The sequence below is a fragment of the Zeus faber genome, assembly GCF_960531495.2.
Source record: "Zeus faber genome assembly, chromosome: 14".
Taxonomy (NCBI): Eukaryota; Metazoa; Chordata; class Actinopteri; order Zeiformes; family Zeidae; genus Zeus; species Zeus faber.
Window position 1 is genome coordinate 18,850,584 of NC_137200.1, and position 24,654 is coordinate 18,875,237.

The 24,654-nt window shown below is 49.2% G+C and overlaps 1 protein-coding gene across 1 annotated transcript in view; it reads left to right on the plus strand.

The window, feature by feature from the left end:
* Positions 1-7,692: 7,692 nt before the first annotated feature.
* Positions 7,693-24,654, plus strand: part of frem2a (FRAS1 related extracellular matrix 2a) — a gene marked incomplete at both ends in the record, with an annotated part of 90,755 nt that continues 73,793 nt past the window's right edge. The window contains 2 exons of the mRNA XM_080013495.1: positions 7,693-12,664; positions 16,222-16,311. Coding sequence (XP_079869621.1) covers positions 7,693-12,664; positions 16,222-16,311 — 5,062 coding nt within the window. The remainder of the gene's footprint in view (positions 12,665-16,221; positions 16,312-24,654) is intronic.

Here is a 24,654-nt window from a genome sequence, read left to right on the forward strand (position 1 = left end):
CCACATAGGCCAATAGCGCCTGGGCAGGGCACAGAGTATGCAGCCCCTCGTCCTCCTCTGACCCAAAGAGAGGGAGGAGAAAAGGAAGAGATTTGAATCACGCTTTTATGTTCCTGGGCTGAAAAGGGTTTCGGCGTAACCCTCCGATGATCCGTGGACGACCCAAGACGACCTTACCTCCTTGGTGAGATCCTCCAGCACCGGGAGGGGACGCGGGCGGGGGGCTCCGATCCCCAGCCTCCGTAAAATACGCCCCGGACAGCATGGAGGGAGCGGCGGCGGGTTCGGGGTCTCCCCAAGGGATCCCCAGCTCCGCCACAGCTCACTCCAGGAGGCGCAGCAGCCCCTGGTGACAAGGTTTGTGAGCAGCACACGGTGTCTCCTCACCTGGCTCTCCTCCTCCTCCTCCTCGGAGCCCCACTGGGCTGCGTGGAAGTCCCTCAACTCCCGGTGCGCGGCTGACTCCTCCCGATGCTGAGGGAGCTCCAGAGGGGCGAGGACGGGAGAGCCCATTCCCCCTCTTCGCCGAGTTTAGACTCAGTTTTACACCGCGTTACAAATAAATATGCAAATGATATTTTTCTCTGATTTCCCCAAATCGTCGATGCAAATGACAGTCAGTATAATTTTCGAGTCATCAACCGTTGGGGTATAATTCGAATGTTATTGAACAAACCTCCCAATAATAACAGTATGTTTTTCAAAAATAAAAAACTCAAAATGCACTGTTCCAAATTATTATGCACAACAGAGTTTCAAAACATTTTATAGGTTGTAAAGAGCTGAAAATGGTCATTTGTTGAATTTGCAGCACTAGGAGGTCAGGTTTACTGAAATCAAAAGCTATTTCAATCAAAAACATCTTAACAGGCCACGTTACATGTTAACATAGGAGCCTTCTTTGATATCACCTTCATAATTCTTGCATCCATTGAACTTGTGAGTCTTTGGAGAGTTTCTGCTTGAATTTCTTTGCAGGATGTCAGAATAGCCTCCCAGAGCTGCTGTTTTGAGGCAAACTGCCTCCACCCTCATAGATCTTTTGCTTGAGGATGCTGATTTTAGCAGATGCTCTCTTAATCCCATGAATTTGTCTGGCAGAAACCTTCCTCATTCTGCCTTTATCTGCACCAACCCGTCTGTGCTCTGAATCAGCCACAAATCTCTTCACAGTACGATGATCACGCTTAAGTTTTTATGAAATATCTAATGTTTTCATACCTTGTCCAAGGCATTGCACTATTTGAGGCTTTTCGGCAGCAGAGAGATCCTTTTTTTTCCCATATTGCTTGAAACCTGTGGCTGCTTAATAATGTGGAACCTCCTTCTTAAGTAGTTTCCTTTAATTGGGCTCACCTGGCAAACTTATTATCACTGGTGTCTGAGATTGATTTCAGTGATCCAAAGAGCCCCGAGACACAATACCATCCATGAGTTTAATTGAAAAACAAAAAATGAAATGTTTAGGACACTTCAATCCAATTTGCATAATAATTTGGAACGCGGTGTATTCAGTGGAGCTGGAGCTGGATCTGCAGACAGCTTAAGGCAGAGTAAGAACTCGAGTTTGAAATGTAGTCAAGCTATTACATATTGATGTTGCAAAGTCCTCATTTGTGCATCAGTTACTCTTGGAATGTGAGTTATTTCAAATGTTATGTGTGTGTGTGTGTGTGTGTGTGTGTGTGTGTGTGTGTGTGTGTGTGTGTGTGTGTGTGTGTGTGTGCGTGCGTGCGTGCGTGCGCGCGTGTGTGTGCTAGTTAAAATTGTGCTTTTCACAGCGCTGGGGTGGATAGAGCTCCCCTTCTTCTCTCCTCTCCTCTTCTCTCTTCCCTTCTTCTCTCCTCTCCTCTTCTCTCTTCCCTTCTTCTCTCCTCTCCTCTTCTCTCTTCCCTTCTTCTCTCCTCTCCTCTTCTCTCTTCCCTTCTTCTCTCCTCTCTCCTCCCCTTCTCTGCTTCTCTCCTCTTCTTCACTTCTCTTCTTCATTTCCTTCGTCCGGAGAATCTTGCATGGTGCAATATCTGTAAATGCAGTCGGTCGGTATTCAACAGTATTCAACCCGATGGCCGTTCTGTGGACTTTAAGACAGTTTTTCGTTGGTTTTTTTTTAAGATTGACCCACTTTTTAAAGTGGAAATCTTAAACATTTCCATTGAACTAAATATTGGTTAAGTCACCATCGCCGAATGAGGTGAGACAACGGTGAGCGAGCCTATGGCCCACCGGGTGTCTGTGGTGACTACATTCAAATCACAAGCGGCGCAGTCAGTGACACGTTTTCCGTCACCAGCAGCGCGGCCCGGGCGTTAACTACCAGCGAGGTCCAAAAACACCTCCAGTGAAACAGAAAATCTTCAAGTTTCCTTCCCTTGAAATTTGAATGGTTTTTTTTGTTGTTTTTTTTCAGAAGTTGGACGCTGCCTGGGTGTTGGTAAAACGAGCTACACCCAACTAAATAGAAACTAAAATTATTTTAGCGCGGGAAGCAAAACTTTGCAATTGAAGCGGGGAAAACGAGAATAACACAGAATGATGTAAATCAACAGGTTCCCCCGGTGGCTGCTCTGGTGAGAACCAGGGTGTGGGCTGCAGGGAAATGTCACCCTTTGCGGCGTGTTTGGCCGATTCCTTGGTGTGGCGTCATAAATGTTTTGTTTTTTCCCTTTGGGGCCCTTTTTTCTTGTTTGGTTTGGTTTATAACAAAGGGCCGGGGGTCCCGGGGCCGGACGCGGGGCCAGCTGTCGTGGACCAGCACCTCCTCCTCCTCCTCCTCCCCGCGGCGCTCCTGCCTCCCGGAGACGGTGGCCAAACAGCGGTGGCGCCTTCTCCGGGCGGCGGGCCCCCTGCAGGCGGTGCGGGGAGACCCGCGCCCGGGGGGCCGGGAGGTTTCCCGCCTGCGGCAGGTCCGCCCCGTCCTCCCCGCACTGGCGATGACGCGCTCCAGCCGGCAGCGCTCGTCCTCCAGCTCGGCGACGCACTTCCGGCGCCGCTCCCCTCCCGCGTCCCTGTTCGGGCAGCACTTGTGGGGCCTCGCCTCGCCGGTAGATCGATAGATCGATAATTGTTATAAACGGAAAGGCTCAGCGGCCACAACGGGAACATAAAACGTTCAGCACTAATGAGGCTGATTGGGCGGATCCGGTGCAGCTGTGCCACGGCGGGAAGAAGCCAGCGCCGTCACCCGTGGCTTGACCGCGCCCCCTCGTCTGCCACAAATGTTCGTTTTGTTTTTTGTTTTTTTTTGCTTAAATTATTAATTTTTTATTATTAGTATTATGATTACTATATCATTATTGCTGATGTGTATTTATTTCTTTCTTTATGAATTGCTTTGTTTGTTGAATTGTCTTCCGGTCGTTTGCGCTTGTGCCGTGGAACCAGTGGATACCACATGTGTTTAATAAGGGTTTGTAAAAAAAACCTCAAAACGCTCCCAGCTTCTCTTCTCTCCTCCGCTCTTCCCGTCACATCCCTTCCCATCTCTTCTTCTCCTCTCCTCTCCCCTCCTCTGCATCGCATCTCTCCCTCCCTCTCTCCCTCTCCCTCTCTCTCCCTCTCTCTGCACTAACAAGCTGTTTAGCGTGCTCTCCTCGGAGCGTCCGTCCGCCTCTGACAGCTCAGATCGCCTACAGGGCGGTGGGATGAGTTCATTGTCTGGTGTGTGATGGTGTGCAGCGGCTCGTCCCTTATTAGATTCCTCTGCTCAGCGAGAGTCCATCAACTAGATACGATCCACGCCGCAGGGCCTCGACGTGCAGCCAACGGGGCCCAAAGAGGAGAGACGCTTGATTTGTAAACAAGCATCAGTGAGGAGAAGCTGAGTTTTAATTACAGCTCCGAATCTTAGATAGATAGATAGATGGATAGATAGATAGATAGATAGATAGATAGATAGATAGATAGATAGATAGATAGATAGATAGATGGATGGATGGATGGATGGATGGAGAGACAGATAGAGACAGAGATAAAAAGTATAGATAGATAGATAGAGAGAGAGAGAGGGGGGGATAGATAGATGGATAGATAGATAGATAGATAGACGGATGGACTGTCAATACGATAAAAAACATGGAGAAAATGACAACATATGAAACATCTTTAAAGTACACAAAAAACCCAACTGTACACACAAATTGAAGTAAAAATTGATAAAAAATAAAAATCAATAAATCTATAAATAATATAAGTTAAATATATCCAAATGCCAAACCGAAATAGTCATATATATATAAAAATAAACAGAAGATGCAAAATGTGATACTAAGCCCAGGCTATGGATATATAGGGTATACATCATAAATAGGAATTATTACTATGTACTAAGTAGATCATTACAGTATGTACAGTGTAATACCAGTGTTATTGCACATAAATGATTGTACATATATTATTGCACCAGTTGCACAAAGTGAATGTGATTTAGTATTCTGCCTCTGCGACACCTTCACAATTCCCGCATTAAATTCCTCATAACAATCTGGCATTTCCCTCATTTGAATGCGACGTCGGCATCGCAGCGTCTGTGTGAGACACAGGAGCGGGTGGCGGGCCTGACCAGACGTTTGCTAACCTGCCACTTTGTTTCCACGCTCCCACAGTCATTGCGCGGGTGATTACAGGCCGCGCGTCTTCCTGAAAAAACGCCCGTGCTTGGGGAGGCGAGAGCCTCCCGGCGCGGCCGCTGAAAAGAGGCGGAATCTCCAGCGGCCGTAAAGCGGGGGGAGCAGAGACGGAACAGATGTGGGTGTGGGTGCGTCTGGGGGCGCTCCCGTGCACTTCCTGCATTTAAAACGACCGTGCACACAGGTCAGGCGCACACGGGTTAGGCCTAGTTTTAGGGACTAAGTCACGCTTTTAATCTGGACTGGCCGAAATGGCCTTTTTTTTCCAGTCGTGGTTTGAAAGACTCAGACTTGACCGAGACTGGTCTCAGATTCTCAAAAATCGACCGTATATCCAACAGATCCAGTACGCCAGCAACTGACGTAATACTTTAACGGACGGTTTTCACGGATACAGATTAGGCGGAATCTCAAGACGAAATCACACTTTTCATCCGGACTGGATCGAAATGACCTTTCTGAGTTTGGCTTTAAAAGATCTGACTTCCAGAAGGAAGATCCTTCCTAAATGAAACCTGACCAGAGGCAGGTTTATCTTTGGATTAATGGGCGTGGGGCCTCCAGCAAGACCTTGACAACAGAGGAAATGGATCATCTGGACTAAGACCAGCACCAAGAGCAGACGGAAGGAGCTGACTAGTCCTTCATCACCGTAGTCCAGGACTTCCTAGTCTACAACTCATTCATCCTAAATTAAGCAACGTCTCAGAAAGGCATTTCTCCATTGTGGATTAATTTAAGTAGGATTATCTTAATCTACATTTCCATTAAACCCCCTGCTGTGCATTCGCCCCTATTACTATAAATTAGGAGGTTTCACATCATTCCTTCGCCTAATGAGCGATCGGAATCCAGACGAGGGACAAAATCCACAGAATGTTAACCGTTAAACGGAGAAACTAATAAAGCGGGATTTGTGGATTAAGAAATTTGTTTCTTTGGGATAAAAAATGCAAATGAATATCAAACAAAGTAAGCCAAATTGGCTGGCTCACTTACAAATGAGAACCCGCGGGGAATGCAACTCCTTTCAAGGAAATTGATCCCCCATATGTTCCCATTGCGATGCTCACAAAAGAGCAGCGCGCAGGCAGACAGACAAACAGACAGACCTACAGTCATGGTATATAATCCAACGTTAATAAAAACCATCAACATCAACACGGGGATTTCGCCCTGCAGGTCTTGGGAAAGCAGGGCCGGGCATTGTGGGAAACAACCCTCGTAGCGCCGGGAGACCCAGGTGAAATCGCTCCCCGGCCTCTAATTCTGCCGGCTTTAATGATAATCTTTACATCCCTCCTTTGCTCCCCCGTCTGTTTTAACACGCAGAGATGTGCACATATAAGCCTCCATTACAGCCTCGTACGCTGGACACTCTCATGGGTAAAGGCTTTTCTTTCAACTTGAACCCGAGTTCCATAGTGTGAAAGGCTCCTATACCTACAAGCGGCGGCAGGTTCACATTCATCACATATAGAGGGCGTAGGACGGATACTGTGTATTATGATCCCATCTTCCAAATAACAATAAAAAAAACAAACAAGAGCACATATAGAATAAATGGAAGAAAAAAAATAGGTGACAAAAATAATAGTTCAGAAAAATAACAGTTACCTCCATCTTTAACAATCTTTTTGTCGATTGATAAGGGGGGGCAGGGTCATGGCTTTCTGAGCCGAAGCTCTCAGGGCTATTTCTATTATACCTATATATAAAAATATATACAGTATGCCCGAGGAAAGGTCGAAAAATAAGATTCCCCGATTTGCCGTCCGATCAAGATACCGGGTCTTCTCCCCTGAAAGTGACCCAGGGGTTGAAGCTGTAATCTGAAGGGAAGCGAGGAGCAAAGAGAGCTGTTGTGGCTTTGTCTTCTCTTAGGTTTGGTGTGAAAACATAGATGGAAGTGCTGATATGGCAATGAAGCGCCGGCTGGGGACACCCATTCCAGGAGTCTCACCTCTAATATGCCTGTTCCGCTGTGGGGGGGGCTTTTATGATTTTTATGTCACCTTTAACCGAAGCCTCCCCCCCCCACACACACACACACACACAGACACACACACACACACACACACACACACACACACACACACACACCACTTTTTTTATTTTCTCTACCTTTATGGGAGGGCTATGTTTACGGTCGGATATGGAAAATTGGAAAATAACATATTTGAACACACCACGCCACACTTCATCTCTCTCTCCGTCTCTTAATTCAATGTATTTATTTATTGGGGGGGGAGTGTGAGGGGGGGGGGGGCGGGGGGTACGTTTACATGCGCGAAGCAAATGGAAAACAACTTTTCTTTAAATAGAAATGTAGAATTAAAATTGAGAAATGTACATGTTTCAGTGAAAAATATATACAAATGAGTGGAGGCTACCTACAACATGTATAAATTAAATATGTATATGTATATATGTATATACTGTATATATACACACATATATATATGTGTGTCTATATGTATATATCTATATACACACACACATTGAAAATAGGAATCATTCGCTCTCTCTCTCTCTCTCTCTCTCTCTCACACACACACGCACGCACGCACGCACGCACGCACACACACACACACACACACACACACACACACACACACACGTACGCACGCACACACACACACACACACACACGTACGCACGCACACACACACACACACACACACACTCATTTGACTATCACCTCGGCGGTCACTTCACCCGAGCGGATCGTCGGTGCGCTTTGTGCTGCGCTGCGTGTAGTATTTGGGGGCGCCCTGGCCCCGCCCCCCTCCGTGACTGTCAGCCCACCCGGCCCAACGGCGGGCGGGGCTCGCGCAACAAGCCCACGGAACCCACCAATCGCGCGCCCGGGTGGGCGGCGGTGCCGCCGCGCGCTGCTGAAGTTAAAACTCCGTGCGCGCCCGTCGCTCCGAGCGTGTCGCGGGCGCACCGGAGTCCAAGCCCGGGCAGATCGTTTCCACGCGTCCCGGGGATTCTGTTCCGCTCTGTTGTGTCTAATTCGATTCCATCTGATAGAACGTGGATGTAGCCGAGGCTCGGATCCACCATGTTTCACCCCGGGCTCCTCCTGTGCGTTTCCCTGGCGTCCCTGGCTTTGGCACAGCCCGACAGCTCCGGATTATTTTACGCGCTGAGTTCCGACTTGTCGGAGGACGCGATTTTGGTGGCGAACAACGAGATCCGCGTGCCGTTCGGCAGGAGCGTGTCCGTGGACCCCGTCAACGACCTGGTGATCCAGACGCAGCCGGGCGACCGGTGCGGCGTCACGGTGCTGGACGGCGACCCGCTGTCCCAGAGACCCGGGCGGCTCTCGCCCAAGAAGTTCCCCTGCGACTTCGGTCCCAACGACGTCACCTACTCGCACCTGGGCTCCAGGAGCCCCGCCCGGGACCGCGTGAGGCTGCAGCTCAGGTACGACACGCACGCGGAGACCGTTGTCATCCCGTTCATGATGGAGATCGAGGTGATCTTTACGCAGCTGGAGCTGATCACCAAAAACATGCCGCTGACCGTGGGGAGCCTCCGCGGCGTCAGCAACCCCGTCGACAGGAAGACGCTGGAGTTCACTTACGACAGGGGCTCTCATAAGTGCGAGGTGACCTGGCTGTCCACGGGCGCGCTCCCCAGGTACGGCAGGCTGGTCCACGACGGCGAACCGGGGAGCACGATGGACTGCGACGAGTTTACGCGCTCCGGCATCCGCTACGAGCACACGTTTCACCGCAAATCCCCCAACAGGGATTACGTGCCGGTGGTGGTGGAGCTGCACGACAAGGATGGCAATCTCGTCAAGCGGGAGCATTTCCATCTGATGATCCGCATCAAGGAGGGGGAGGAGAACACCCCTCCGAAGCCCAGCTTTGTGTCGATGATGATGATGGAGGTCAGCCAGTTCGTCATGACAGCCCTCACCCCCGACATGATCGCAGCTGAGGACACTGAGTCAGACCCAGGCGAGCTGATATTCAACATCACCTCTCCACTGTCGTATGACGAGGGCTACATAGTCAGCACCGACGACAGAAACCTCCCAATCTCCTCTTTCTACCAGAGGGACCTGAGGGATCTGAAAATAGCCTACAAGCCCCCCTCCCTGGACTCGGACACCGAGAGGATCTTCCAGCTCGAGTTCCAAGTGGTGGACCCCGACGGCGCCGTCTCAGAGCCGTTCGCGTTCATGATTGTGGTCAAGCCCATGAACTCGATGGCGCCGATCGTGACGCGGAACACGGGCCAGCTGCTGTACGAGGGCCAGTCACGTCCGCTCTTCACGGGACAAAACCTGGCGATCGGTGACGAGGACAACTTGGACAGCGTCAAACTGAGCGTTGTGGACGGGCTGCGCCACGGCGACCTCACCGTGCTGGGCTCTCACAAGAAATTCTTCACCCCCTCCGATCTGGCCTCAGGCGTGGTCGTGTACCAGCACGATGGAAGCGACACTTACAGCGACAACATCATCTTCAAGATGTCAGACGGGAAAAACGACGTGGAGTTCCTCTTTCCGGTGACGGTTGTACCCACTGACGATGAGCCGCCAATCATAAATGCCAACACCGGGCTGGTGCTATTCAAAAACCAGATGATACCCATACCGCCGCCCACGCTAAGTGCCACCGATATCGATTCTGAAGATTCAACCATTAAATTCACCGTTGTCCCTCCGTTTTCTCCAATCGGCGTGGTGCTTTTGAGACAGTCGGACGCGCCAGAGGACCCTTCTTCTTGGAAGTTCAACGCCGACGAGGAGGTCTACGAGAAGGAGGTGACGGAGTGGCTGCAGAAAGATATCACCGATGGAAAGTTGTTTTACAAGCACACGGGCCCCCACAATACGGACACAATAACGGATCAGTTTGCGTTTACGGTTCGGGACGACAACGATCCCCCCAATGAGTCAGGAGAGAGTGTTTTCGTGGTCAGGGTTTTACCGATCGATAATGTGCCACCCGCGCTGTTTCACGGCACCACCTTACAGATGACCGTTCACGAGTACCAGCTCACGCATTTTAACAAAGAAGTGCTCCGCTACACCGATTTGGACTCGGAAGACCGCGACCTCAAATACGTAGTCGTCCAGCCCCCGACGGACACTGATGAAAACAATCCGGTCGCATTCGGTTCCTTGGTTCTGACGGAGAGCCCCGATATGGAAGTCACAGAGTTCACCCAAGCCCAAATCAACCATCACAAGATTTCCTATAGCCCCCCCGACGTGGAGCTTGGAATCACGGCCCATGTAGTAGAGTTCCGTTATTCCGTGGAGGACACAGCTGGCAACAGCGTGGAGGGTGCTTTTACAATATACCTTCAGCCGGTCAACAACAAGCCACCCCAGATAACGAACAGCGGCTTCGCCGTGTTCGAGGGCAGCATGCACATAATCTCTATTGCTGAGCTAGATTGCACGGACCCTGACACGGACAGTAGAAAGATTACGTTTACTCTCAGCCAGGCCCCGCGACACGGCCAGATTCAGCTGGGATTCACTGACCTCAAGTTAGGAGGCGTTTTCAATCTGGAGGACATCTCAGAAGGGAAGATATCCTACATTCATAATGGAGACGAGACAGTAAGTGACAGATTTAAATTGGATGCTAGTGATGGAATCCATATAGTAACCGTGATGGTAAGAGTCATAGTGAAGCCCGTTGACGATGAGACTCCCACCGTCAGCCTGCCGGCGGGGACGATTGGATCTCACATGGACGTGCTGGAGAATGGAGCCACGGAAATCACAACCAATGTCATTCAAGGCCACGACGACGACACGGATGACCTTGAGTTGACCTTTATAGTAGAAAATTCTCCGGCGATGGGAGAGATCCTGGTGAAAGGAGTGCCTGCCACTAGGTTCACACAGGCAGATATTATCAATGGCGTGGTGGTGTATGCACACACTGGTGGTGAGATAGGTCTGATGTCTTTAGAGGACGGCTTTAATCTGACTCTCACAGACATGTCTGAAGAATGGACAGTAGGTGGCAATCGGGTCAACGGAGTCCGTGTTACAGTAACTATTCTCCCGGTCGACAGCCAGGCCCCTGAGGTCGGAGTTGGGGTTCAATTCAGTGTTCTTGAAGGTGAGAAATATGGCATTGGCCCTCAGCACTTGAACGCCGACGACAATGACACTCCATCCGAAGATATTCTTTGCACCATCATCGTCCAGCCCAGTGCTGGCTACGTGGAAAATATCTCCCCTGCCCCGGGCTCAGAAAAGTCTCGATCGGGAACAGCTATCAGCGCTTTCAACATCAGAGATATTAGGGAGGGAAATATCCATTATGTGCAGAGCATTCACAAAGGGGTAGAACCTTTAGAGGACAGGTTCACATTTAGGTGTTCCGATGGAATCAATTTCTCAGAGAACATGTTCTTCCCCATTGTCATCATCCCCACAAATGATGAAAAGCCCGAGATTTACATGAGGGAGATGGTTGTCGTGGAGGGGATGAACATTGTAATAGACACTCCGAATCTGAACGGAGCCGACGCTGACATCCCACCTGAAGAGCTGACGTTCATCATTTCTAAACATCCCAAGCACGGAGCAATTCTCAACCAATTATCTACAGGCTCAGTTTTGGTCGACAACTTCACCCTGGAGGAGATTAGAGAGGCTTCAAGTATCATTTATGAACACGATGACTCAGAAACAACAGAGGACAGCTTTGAAGTCATCCTCACAGACGGAAAATATTCGGTCGAGAAAACCGTCGTGGTTATGATTATTCCCGTCGACGACGAGACTCCCAGAATGCAGATTAATGACGGCCTGGAAGTAGAAATAGGAGAAGCCAAAGTGATAAACAACAAAGTACTCAGGGCAACGGATTTGGATTCAGAGGATAGCGCGCTCACTTATATCACCCGCTTTGGACCTGGTCAGGGACTTCTCCAGAGGAGAACACCATCTGGTGTGCTGGAGAACATCACACTGGGAATGAACTTCACACAGGCTGAGGTTGACGAAGGGTTAATCCTTTACACGCACAGCGGACAGGAGGGGATTCGAGACTTGGTCAAATTTGACGTGACCGACGGCATGAATCCGCTAATTGACCGCTACTTCTACATTACCATTGGCGGCATTGACATGGTTTTCCCCGACGTAATCAGTAAAGGAGTGTCCCTTAAAGAAGGCGGCAGAGTGACTTTAACGACGGACCTTCTGAGCACCAGCGACCTCAACAGCCCCGACGAGAACCTGGTCTTAACCCTCACAAGGGCCCCCGTCAGAGGCCATCTAGAGTGCACGGATACCCCCGGGATGCCCATCGTTTCCTTCACACAGCTCCAACTCGCCGGCAGCAAGATCTATTACATCCACACCTCTGACGATGAGGCCAAGATGGACAGTTTTGAATTTGAGGTCACCGACGGCTTCAATCCCATTTTCAGAACATTCAGAGTGGCCATTGTGGACGTTGATAACAAGAAACCCGTTTTAACCATAAACGGTCTCGTTGTGACCGAGGGGCAGAGTAAGTTAATTACACCGTTTGAGCTGACGGCCGAAGATCAAGACACGGCGGAGAGGCTGTTGAGGTTCACCGTCACCCAACCGCCAGTGCACGGTAAATTGCTGTACAACCTGTCCACGCCAGTCACCGGCTTCACCAAGCGGGACCTGAATGAGAACCTCATCACCTACAAACACGACGGTACGGAATCAGCGGAAGACTCTTTCTCCTTCACCCTCACCGACGGCACGCACACCGACTTTTACGTGTTCCCCGACACGGTTTTCGAGACGCGTCGCCCCCAAACCATGAGGATCACCATCGTGCCGACGGACAACGGAGTCCCTCAGATCGTCGTGAACAAAGGCGCGCCCGCGTTGAAGATCCTGCCGACGGGCCACCTGGGGTGCGCCATCAGCGCCAAGGTGCTGAGGGCGGAGGACAGGGACAGCAGCCCGGCCTCCCTCGCATTCCACGTCACCACCCAACCCCAGCACGGTTACATCATCAACCCGGGACAGGGCAATGACTCCATCGACACATTCACCCAAGGTAAACACATTACAAACCAGGCATTTCAGTCATAATTTTATTTATTTAGTTACTACTGTACTACTTAAGTACTGTACATGTCAAATACATTTCACTCGCGTGGCAATTTATAACAAAAATATGCACAATTTTCCTGAGACTCGGAAGCTTACAGGGATATTTAAATGTACTGCGTTGACTCAAACGTGTGTGTGGGAGCTCTCCGCCTGTCTCACCCCGGAGAATAATTGAACCAACGGTGCTCTGTAATTAAAAGCTGTGAGATTTAGGGAAGCAGCCTAATTGGATATCTATTCATTTGACGCGTTTGGCCATTGTGATCTCGGCGGCCTTAAGGGGCGCCGGCCGCTTTAGTAAACAGAGATGGAAATGAAGCGCGGCGGACGGAGCAGGGAGATTGTTAAAAGTAAGTTGTGAGTGACCCCTCATTAAAGCCCCCCGGTCACAATTGTTTTTTTTTTTTTTTTTTTGGACTATCATTCCAGACCCACTGACATAGATGTTTGGTCAAAGTGGGGAAACTTTCAAAGCGTGTACTTCTTCCGCCGCTCGATTTTTTTTGCCCGGGTCGGCGAAAATGAATGATCAATAAATCCATGATCCATCAAATTGAACGTGTAAAGAATAAATCGATCGCGCTCATTACGTTCCCCAGTGATCTATAATTACTTTAAAGATCAGGATTGCTCTCAGAGATGAGGCTATACGTCTTTCCTTAATTTCGGTATCGTGATGCATATTGTGGCTAAAAATGTCCAAAAAATGTTGAAACATCCGGCACTGGTCAATGACATCACAGAACTCGCCGTTTCGCCATTTTTCGCGGTGATACACGAGCAATTACAGTAGCAATGAATTCCAGGGTAAAGGAAGATGAGCAGAAGGTTGAAGTTGAGCACGGCCCAATCTCTTCGAGTCTCTTTAAAAAGTCTCTCTCTTCGAGTGAAGAGAGCTTTAATTCACGGAGGGATAGCCGCTCGTGTCCGGCTCGCACGCCCTTTCCGATCGTTTCCTGTTGGCGGCCCCTGGCATTGGGCGGCGACGGTTTTCGCGGTGAATAATCGAGCGCGTCTGAAGCCAAACGGTGTGGCCGTCCGTGTGTTTCGGGAACGTTACTTTGGAGAACACAGGGCTACGCGGTCCCTACGTGGCCAGTAGCTCATACCCCCGCGGCTTTGATGAGTGTGCGCAGCCACAGGGTCTTCACTGAGGGTAAAGGACCCCGCTTGTGTTTGAGTCCCGGCGTCGGCCCGGGAACGCCGAGCGAGAAATAGCTCCTCTTTGTGCGCGAAAAGACCACATCTGACAGCCATTGAGGCCTAAGATGAAAGGCGGAGATAAAGGTTCAGCGGAGGGGGAGCGTGCACGACACGGGTGGGAGCAGGTGGCGCGAGAGAAATGAGGAAACCCAGAAAAGAGTCTTCTTCTTCTTCTTTTTCTTCTTCTTCTTCTTCTTCTTCTTCTTCTTCTTTCTTTCCGTACGCAGTTCAGGGGGAACTCGATGGCCAACGGCGCAGCGCCCATTGTTCGCTCTTTTCGACCGCTCGTACGGAGGACGAGAAACGGCTCCGAGAAAGGGGGGAGAGAGAGAGAGGGAGGGAGAGAGGGAGAGAGGGAGAGAGAGAGAGAGAGAGATTTTAGATTAAAAAAAAAACATTTATTTGCATATTTTCAAAGGATATCTCCAACAATAACCATTCACGAGAGACAAATTAAACATCCCACACAACCAAGGAAGCAAAAAAAAAAAAGAAAAAAGAAAAGTGAATTAACAATAATCAAAAAGTGAATAAATAAATAAATAAGAATAAAAATGAAAATAAATAGAACAATAGAACAACCAACACATACACCTAGAGCACATGCTTGAGGGAGAGGGAGGGAGGGAGCGGGAGGGAGAGAGGCAGAGAGAGCGGGCGAGCAAACAAGCTCGTCAAGAGGAAGCAGTCAGGTGAAAGAGACAATCCCTCAGTCTTTATTTACACTCCCTATTTCCAGGGCACGTCCCGCGAGGCCTCCTCTTTAAATATTTGATGATCAGAGTGCCCCCCGGTTCACGCCGTTGACTCCATATTTGCCACGGTCTCCTCGGCGGGTACAGGGCCAACCCCCCCGCGGTCGGAGTCGGCTTCGTCCCGAGTCGGCCGCAGGAACGTGAAACCTCCGCCTTTCAAAACGAGCTGCAGGCGACGCCGACGGAGGGAGCCGTGCGAGAGGTTCGGGACGCGTCCCGAGGAGGAATCCAGAGGTTTATCATTTCATGAGGCCTCTCCCTCCTCCCCGACATCCATTATTGAAGTTCACGGTTCACGGCGGCCGAGGCCTTTCGCGGTGTCGATGATTTGTTTTTTTTGGGGGTTTTTTTCCGCGCCGCGACAGACGACCGCAGAGAGGCGAGTGGAGGCCCTGTAATTCGGGGATGCAAAGGTGGGGAAAACAGCTGCGTGAGAGCGCGGGCGCCCGCCCCGCCGCGGCCCTGTTCTTAACATTCCCGGCGCTCATCTGTCATTTCCCACCGGATCCATCGTCACCTGGCGTTAAGGGCGCCTGAGCCCTGACACAAAGACCCCACGGCTTTTTCGGAGGGCTTTAGGGTTTAAGCCCCCCTGCCACCGCTCTCACCCCCGTCGCTCATGCCGGGCGACGATAAGGAATGGCGCGACACGAGAAACGCGGCGGCGGCGGCGCCGTGGCCAACGCGGTGCTGGTGGCGGGGCGGCTCCCGTCTCGGAACAGACAGGGAGCGCGGAAACTCGAACGTGCGTTTGAGGTTCGCGGTGCGAATGAAACCCGGCGGTGCGTTTCATCACGTTATTTCAATCTTCACGGGGATCATTTAACGTTTGCGGCCGACGTTGTTGTCTGTTTTTGTTTTTAAGTCGGACCACAGTGAAGTAAATAAGAAGCTAGATAGACAGACAGACAGACAGACCGATAGATAGACAGATAGACAGATGGATAGATGGATGGATAGATAGATAGATAGATAGATAGATAGATAGATAGATAGATAGATAGATAGATAGATACATGGATGGATAGATCGATACATAGATAGATAGATGGATAGATAGATAGATGGATGGATGGATGGATGGATGGATGGATGGATGGATAGATAGATAGATAGATAAATAGATAGCAGATAGATGGATGGATGGATAGATAGATAGATAGATGGATGGATGGATGGATGGATGGATGGATAGACAGACAGACAGACAGACAGACAGACAGACAGACAGATAGATAGATAGATTGATATATAGACTGATAGATAGATGGATGGATAGACAGACAGACAGACAGACAGACATATATAGACAGACAGACAGACAGATAGATACTTTTATTCAGGGGAGGGAAATTTCAGTGTCACATCAGCTCATTGAAAATAAATAGACGATAAAAAAAAAATATATATATATATATATATATAATAATAATAATTACGCTATGGAATAAAAATATAAATTGAAAATGGCAATGCCGTCCTAATGTTCTGTTTTTGTTTTTTCTGTCTCTGCAAAAATAATAATGCCAACTTCCCGTCTTAGATGACATCGACAACCTCAACGTCTGCTACGTGTTGGGGAGGGAAGAAAACGCCACGTCCGACGTCTTCCATTTCTCTGTCGAGGACAACGGTAAGAAGTTCACTTCTATCCACGCTTTTTAACTTCCACTCCCCAAATAGTAGATACTATTTAGAGCATCAGCATTATTTGGTGAGCACGTCCGACACCTCAGTACGCTCAAACAGGACGACGCACTACGCCCTCAACCATATCCCACAATGCATTGTGAGGGCGCCGAAACGGGTTTAATTAACCTTTATTTAATGAAGTGCTGAAAGGAAGTGGTAGATCTGGCGTCAACCGAGGAGGCTATCCGAAATATTTCCCTTGTTGACCTTACCTACGTCAAAATATTGGTATTTAAACATTTGACTGTAAAATAATAACCTCAGCATGACAGTGATTCAGCCATAAGCCGGCACAGACCACAGATTTCTAAATGCAGTTCTGTGACAGGACAGGCCTTTGTGACTTATGATAGTTTTGATGTTGTTATGATAACTACTAACTAACATCGCATTCCATTATAGATATCATACTCCACTTGTATAGGAAATAATACAAATCCCTCAGTCGTCAGACAATAACGCACTGACGACTGAGAAACCTGGATTATTGGATTTCTGTGCAAAAATACGAGGCGTTTTCCCTACGCTGAATGACAAACACAACGCTCCGAATGAATGACATGCTCACCCGCCAAGTTATTTCCGTCTTCATCTTCATCCCCCACCGGATGTCTAAACCAGTGCGTTTCCGCTGCAAGTTGTTTACCTGCCTGGAAGGGGTCCGCACGCGTGCCCTGACACCCTCGTGTCCCGCACCTCTCCTGGATCATGTGCATCAAGACGTGTCAAATTTAGCACCGTTTTATATTCCTGAGCCCTGATCAGATGCATAATAATTACCCAGAGCACACAGAACGACAAACAGAACGCAAACCCCTCAGATAAGAATGCTTTTGTTAATCCCTGAAGGGGGGGGGGGGGATTCGCTTATCGTGTTTTTTGGATGGGTGACCGTATTTTATGGCACTGGTCTTGCTTGCATAGAGACAGGAAAGGATAACATAAAAAAAGTCATAATATACACCAATAATGACTTTAGAATACATTCTGTCAACACATGTGCCGGCAGGGATTTGAGTTATGGACTCAACGATTTACATCTCATTCCTTTTTCAAATTGTGTCCACAGAAGGGTTTGTTAACAAGAAGGCCTTGACCAAAAAAAAAAAAAAAAAAAAAAGAAAGGCCTTGTACAGCGACTCGGGATCTGCCTCGACCTGGTGCTTTCGTGAATAAGCCCTCGACACAGGTGACATTGTCGCATCTTTTTTTTCCGCACTCAGCTGGTAATGCACGATAAAAGTGCTAATGCATTTCGGACAAAGGTTCTCTTATTCCATGAACGCCGAAAAAATTAAATAATTGAATGCCACCCTCTTGACTAGAGACCGTCTAAAAACCTTTGAAAGGCTTCCTAAATAGGCCAGTGTTGATGCAGAGTTTTGCTCTTAGGTGGGCGGTGTCGTTCTCGATGATGTCAGCGTGTAAGTGTGAAGTTGCGCACCGACATTTTGTTTTTTTGTCCGATCATCGGAAGTCCGCCTGGCAACTGTAAAGGTTGCGGCGTCGCCAAAGAACCTCGCGGTGCCAATCACTGGGGTGAAAAAAATGGCCTCTTAGGTCAAAAACACCCGAGTTCCCCCATTAATAAAACAAAAGGAAGGAGGCTTCCACCCGCAAAGGAATCCAACGCCCTCACCCCGCTAATCTGAATTCACTCCAGGATGCGTTTGAGGCACTAATTTGTTAATGTCTTTGTGATGTCTTTGCGACGCACGTGCACGTACGTTTATCTTCACACATGCACACACAGCAGAACACAGCGGTTTGCCGTAGGCTAAGAGGGTGTCAGGCCTCCAGCACAAAGAAGCGTTTGAAATCTAAGAAGCCAGGCGATGCCTGTGGTAATAAGAGCCCTGGGCTTGTGTGCTGGGCCCAGTTCTGAGGCCGCCTCTGGTAATTACACAGCCCTATTAAAGGCTCGTCTTTAGGGGAAAAGTGGCAGGAAGGACCCTCTGTCTCGGACAAACCAGGTGGGATGACCATAGTTAACTGGAAATGGCCTCGAAGACGACCTCTTTCCCATGCCAGGCTTGGCAACCAGGCATCAGGTTTTGGTTGCCGAAATTGACCACACGCTTGTCATGTCTTTAAACAGCCTGTATCTGGAGCAATGACTGTCTTGTGCAACCATACCACACGTTTTAATTGAGTTCAGTTAAGTGTTTTAGCTGAACATGCCAGCACTAAAATCCTCAAATCCTGGTTTAAAGAACCACCAGTCGAGCTATTTTAGATTATATTCATTTGACACATCAGGACCGCAGTCCTTGACTCCTGGTGTGAAGATCCCACAGTCAAACAATTTCATTAGTTTTGCCAATGCAACAGGCCAGAGTCCTGCATGGGATCCCCGAAAAAGGTGATTCGCGGGTGGTTTTTGTTGTCTTCATTTTATTTCCGGGTTCGGTTCTGGGTAAAACAAAGAGCATGCGGGTGGGATCGCGGGTGTTGATAATGAGTATATAAAAATAAAATTGAAATGATAATACCTTATTGACTTATTGATTATAAGACGACCCGTCTTTTTCAAGACTCATTTTTTTGGAAAAATACTTTCTGAGGACCAAATCTTGTTTTCGTCAAGAAAATGATTTCCTTTGAAAATAGCGCAGCATGCAGTTGTACGGAGGGAGCGACGATTGACGAATGTAATGCGGAACCAAATTTCACAAGCGCGAGAGTTCCGCCCGGTAACCGTGAGCAACATGCCAAGCTGAGCTCCGGCTGATTAGTGTCTGAGTCAGTCACACTGTGGCGAGTGCAAATGAGTCCGACACACTGGAGCTGAAAGAAGATTTCGGGTTCCCAGAGGGAGGACGGTGTGTCGGGTATGTGCGCGAAAACAGATTGAAACACACACGCGTTTTATTTATTATTATTCTACCGCATCTACCGCGTGGACTTTTAAGACGACGCCACTTTTTCAGGCGCGTGTCTTATATTCGGGTCGATTTGGTAATCCAATGTTTTAATCATCTGACCGCAGCACCGTGTCACTTTGCCCGGTGCACAAGAGGGTGTCTCCTAACTTCATGCGTAACACACCTGACAACGCATATCAAATGACCATTCACGTGCACTGGCCATGCACATGTACTCTGCGGTTGGTTCCTTAGTTGCAGAAAATAATAATAATAATAATAATAATTAAAAAAATATATATATATAATAATAATAAATATAGCTTTATTTATATAGCACCTTTAAAAACACAATTTACAAAGTGCTTTAACGGATGAAATAAAAGCAGAGTGTTCAGATGAATTTAAAAGGCAAAGGAACATTAATAAACAGGAATTCAATTCATTCATTAAAAAAGCCGATAAAGAGACAACAAAATAAATAAATGAATTCATAATAATAATAATAATAATAATAATAAAAAATAAAAAAATTATAAAAATAGGGGGCGACATCACATAAAAGCAGATCTATAAAAATGGATTTTGAGCAGTGATTTGAAAGAAGTCACTGACTCCGCCAGCCGTGTCTCCTCGTGCAGGTCGTTCATAAGCCGCGGGGCCCTGACAGGAAAGGCGCCGTCACCTTTGGCTTTAAGTCTCGGCCTTAGAACAGCCAGGGGGGCCCCGCCCGCCTGAGGATCTGAGGCTGCACACTGGCTCATATGGGGTCAACATATCTGTTATGTAGCTTGGAGCCAGACCCAGACGGATCAGTAAAATATTAAAATCGATTCTGAACCGAACAGGGAGCCAACGGAGAGAAGTCAGGATTGGGGTGATGTAACCGTCCAGCTGCTGCGCTCAGAACGAGTTGATATAAAATGAAGTACTACGGAGGAAGAACGGCAACGGCGAAAACGTAAAAACCAGGGATTTCTTGGCTGGTCACTGAAAGTAACACGAGTATGAGGCGGGTTTCGGATCGGGCCCCGGATCTTGTGTCGACGGGCGGGGTCTGGTTGCGGTACTGAATGGCCATAATGTGCGGTTGTCGGGGCGGGTACGGTACTGCACGTCGCGGGTGCGGGCCTTGAAAATCAGACTCGTGCAAGGCCCTCCGAGAGGCTGCAGTGGCTGCACAAGAGCTGAAAGGCAGCGTTGTGCCCGGACGTAATGTCAGCGCAGCAGTAACTTGACGCCGGCACCCAAATAAAATGTTGACTTTCATTATCTCTCTCTCTCTCTCTCTCGCTCTCTCTCTCTCTCTCTCTATATATATATATATATATAAATAATACAAATACTAATAATAATAATACAAAACTGGAAAATCAAATTTCATTTAGAATTTCCAGTTTTGTAGGTTTTTTTGTAGGTTTTTTTTTTAGGCCAAAAAAATACAAAATACAGAAGAGGTGGTTGCCAAAGGGGGCAACCCATAGGCCACGAAATGGTTGCCGATTGACTCAATCGGGTTGCCGAGGGCAACCGGGCACACCGTTGCCGCCGAAGCCCTGTTTCAGAGACTGTACGACGCTGGGTGAGACTACAGTAGAGCAGCCCCGCGACGCCTGAGATGGGAAGAGTGTGATTTGGTGCCACCGCTCTCCCTCTGTTACTCCGCCTTGAAAGGCTCTAGATATAGACCTGTCATATATATACAGCAACAAAGCAGGGCTGTTGTTGTTGAGGAGCTTTTTCGGCAGTAAAAATAGCCTCTTATTAGGAGAGAAAAAAACCCCAAAACAAATCGAGAGCGTGCTCCTGACGTCTGGCTCACCCTCCCCTGACTCCGTCGACGACTGTACGTCTCCTTCTGGGTCCGCTTTTTCAGCGGAGCCCGGGGGTTAAAGCGCCGGTTTGTCCTCCGCTCGCCTCCGTCCAGCCGGGTGCAGCTCCCTGACGCGGCCCTGGCGTTGCCCTCCAGACAATACGTGCCCTTAAAATAATGCCCTGCAGCGTCTCTCCCGCCATCACACCCAAATTCCATCTGATACGATACGCGGGGGCATGTGATTGCTTCTTGGTCCTCTGGTATTTCCCTCAGCCACCCTCCACCCTCCCCCCTCCACCCTTGCATTTTCAAACCATGCCGGTCGGGGCCCCGGTCTGGCGGAGCCGGCGTGCGTCCCGTTTTCTCCCCAAAGGTTGATGGGGGTTCTCAGTTCTCAGGAAATTTGCTGTCGCGGAGAGGCCCTGCACTCGCCCGGCTCCCGTGAAAAATGAGGGGCAGCGCACCTTCCGGCCCCCAAAGCCGAGCTTTTCTTCCGGTGCGTACGTCTTGTGACTTTACGACGAGTCCAAAATAAAAACCTTCAAACGAGACCTTAACTATTTTTGATGCTTCATCGATCCGGTGCGCCGCCCGCGAAAGGCGCGGCGTCGGTGCCGGTCATTGCTTACGCTCTTGTCTTTCTCGCAGATGACTTTTTTTTTTTTTTTCAATTTTCAATTAAATTTGCTATTTCCACCTTTATTTCAATTCTGTTTTGTTGTCGTCAGTCTGACGGATGGAAATCCGTCCCCACCTCGTCACGAGACGACGATGGCCCGTTGTTTCATTCCCAGAGGCCAACAACAACACCCCCCCCCCCCCCCCCCCCCCCCACAAATGTAATTTCTGAACAGTGGTATTGGGGTCGGAGGTCGACCTTTGAGGGATTTGCCGGCTTTGTATCCCCGTGTCAGTTTGAAAGCCTTGAATACAGAAGAGAATTCACATTTCGATTCATCTCTTTTTGCCGAGGCCCCGTTGCCGCCGCCCGGATCTGAAACTCATTAGCGGCCGTGTTTGTCCTCTGACCTTCGTCTCTGTAGTACCACCTCTCACTCGTCGGGAGACCGAGTCAGGGCGCTCTGCCGCAAAACCCCGGGCGGGCCCCAACTCGCCGTTGCCACGGTGACCATTGGATCTCCGGTTAACCCCTCGACCCTCTCTTTGTCGACCTGTCCGAATCGGAGTTTACCTATCCGGGACCAGTTGACGGGGAAAAACACTGGCTCGCTAATGGTTGCAAACACGCACGCACACACACACACACACACACACACACACACATAGAGGCTCATCTTTGTCTGTCAACAGACAAAGAGGAATTTACTGTTGCTCCTTTTCCCCAATGCCCCCCCCCCCCTCTCTCTCTCTCTCTCTTCCACCTCTTCATCTCTCTCATCTTTCGCTGGCACTCCAGGATCTTCCTCTTGTCAGATGTGTTTTATTCATCCTCCATTCATTTGCTCCGAAACGGGCGCACACTTCATTATATATTTCCCCTCCTCTTTTATGTTATTTCCGTCGGCCTTTTCCCCGCTGTCAAGGTATTTCGAGGTGAGACTGGGTGCGCTTCGCCCCCCTCGCGTATCAAAGCGCGGCTCACGCATCGCGATGTTAAATCTCTCGTTAGCGTACGAGGCATCCAGCCTCGCGACCAGGCGTCGGGATTAGGATTTAATGTCGCAGTCTTTCCCGTCCCACCGGGCGGCCGGGCCCGCTGTGCCTGTGTCTGATCGCTGTGCGAGTGTGTGTGTGTGCGCGTGCGTGTGTGTGTGTAAATACACGTACGTATTGATGATTTTTTAATGCTTACGGAGTTCCCGCGCATTCAGCTGTGGTGATTGTCATTCATTGTGATGATCAACATCTGATTAGTGCCGAGCGGGGAGCGGGAGGACGGGGGTGGGGGGGGGGGGGGGGGGGCGACGGCTGTGAGTGGCGGAGTGTCTCAGCAGAGGACGGGATTTATTATTATAATTTTTTTTTACGTTTTGTTTTGTAATAGTCATGTAAGGTTCCTCGTATTCCTGTGCACGAGGCCAAAACATAACAAACATGTTTAAAAATGCATAAACGCGGCGACACGCGTTTACACTTTTACGATAAGTGTTGGTGGCACGACAGCTTTTATTTCCCTCCATTTTGACCGGAGATCCATGGAACCGACGGACTTCCCGCTGCCTCGATTTCTGTTTCTGGTTATCCACGTCTATTCTTTTGTCTGTCTCTTGTTCTGCATTGTACCGTTTTCACTTAAATGGGTGTCATTTTATTTATTTATTTTTTTCCAATCGCGCACAGATCACGTGTCTGAGTCATTTTGCACTGAGGGAGAAGCATTTGCATTTTGGAGTGCAATTCATTTATTCATAGGCTACGCAAATTGGCTGTTATCAAGGCTTCCTGTTTTATACCCTGCTACGAACCGATAACAACCCTAAAGGTGAATGTTAATGAACTCTGAAGTTCTCAAAAAGGAGATTTCGGGAGCAAATTTGTGTCAATCGAGGGGAGGGAATTAATGCTTTTTAGGGGGGTTGCTATGATGTTCTGGCCCTCATTTAATTCCTTCATTAGTCCATTTCGTGTGCCCCATTTCGGTATTCGGGAAAAGCCCATCATTGTTGCATAAGCAGGAAAGCAGGTTTTGGCGAATCGAAATCAAGAACTTCACCCCTGTGCATGTGCGTGTGTGCACGTGTCGCGTCTTCGTCCTCTCCCTCGAAGCCGTGCCCGAGGTGAAAAGCCTGGCGGTGAATAGGTAAATCACACAAACTTCAAAGGCGCGGCGCATCCCAACTGTCCCCCAGATGTCGATTTCCTTGCGGGGTTTCAGGCGCGGTGTTTCCGTGCACGGCTCTCGCGGCCCGACGCGGCACCGGCTGCAGCGTTGCGACCCCCCGAGTCGCTGGTCACAACGACTTCTACGGAGCGGGGGGACAAACGGCGCTTTGCCTCCTCCCTCGCGGGCACGCGGGTACGAGGCAAAGTTTTACCCATGCAGAGCCACGCTCTCGCTCTGGCGCGGGCAGTCAGAGGGTCTGGGAGGTACAGTGGTCGCGGGGGGAAAATCTCGTAGACCTTGAACTATAACAGCGGTTCAGCTCCTCCGTTGACACGGCCCTCCAAAGGTGTCGTCCAGTTGAACAGCATGCTGCGAACATGTGTTGGTGCCCGTGGCCTTGAATACCAGGCCAGCCGAGCGATACGTTCACACCGCAAGCCTTGGTGCTCGATTCGGATTTATTGCTCAGATCTGGTCTTTTAATTTAAAAAATGTGGCCAATATCAGATTTCAGTGTGACCCGGTCACGGTCCCGAACTGACCCGCGTGCGCACAAGTAACAAGGAAGTCACAGGCAGCATGCTGTCGCACAGTAGTAAACCTGGCAGGCAAATGCGCAGTCGCCCGGCGGCGTGGGGCCGTGCGCCTCGGCTCAAGCCAGAGGATGAAATCTTTAAATCCAGACAGGGGCACGGTGCTTTTTTTGTTTTGTTCAATAAGGACATTTAGACCTAGTAGTTTAATCACATCTAAAATAAAAACGCAATGCAAATTGCGCAGGTTTTTGATCTGGTGGTATTCATAAAACACAGCGAGTGT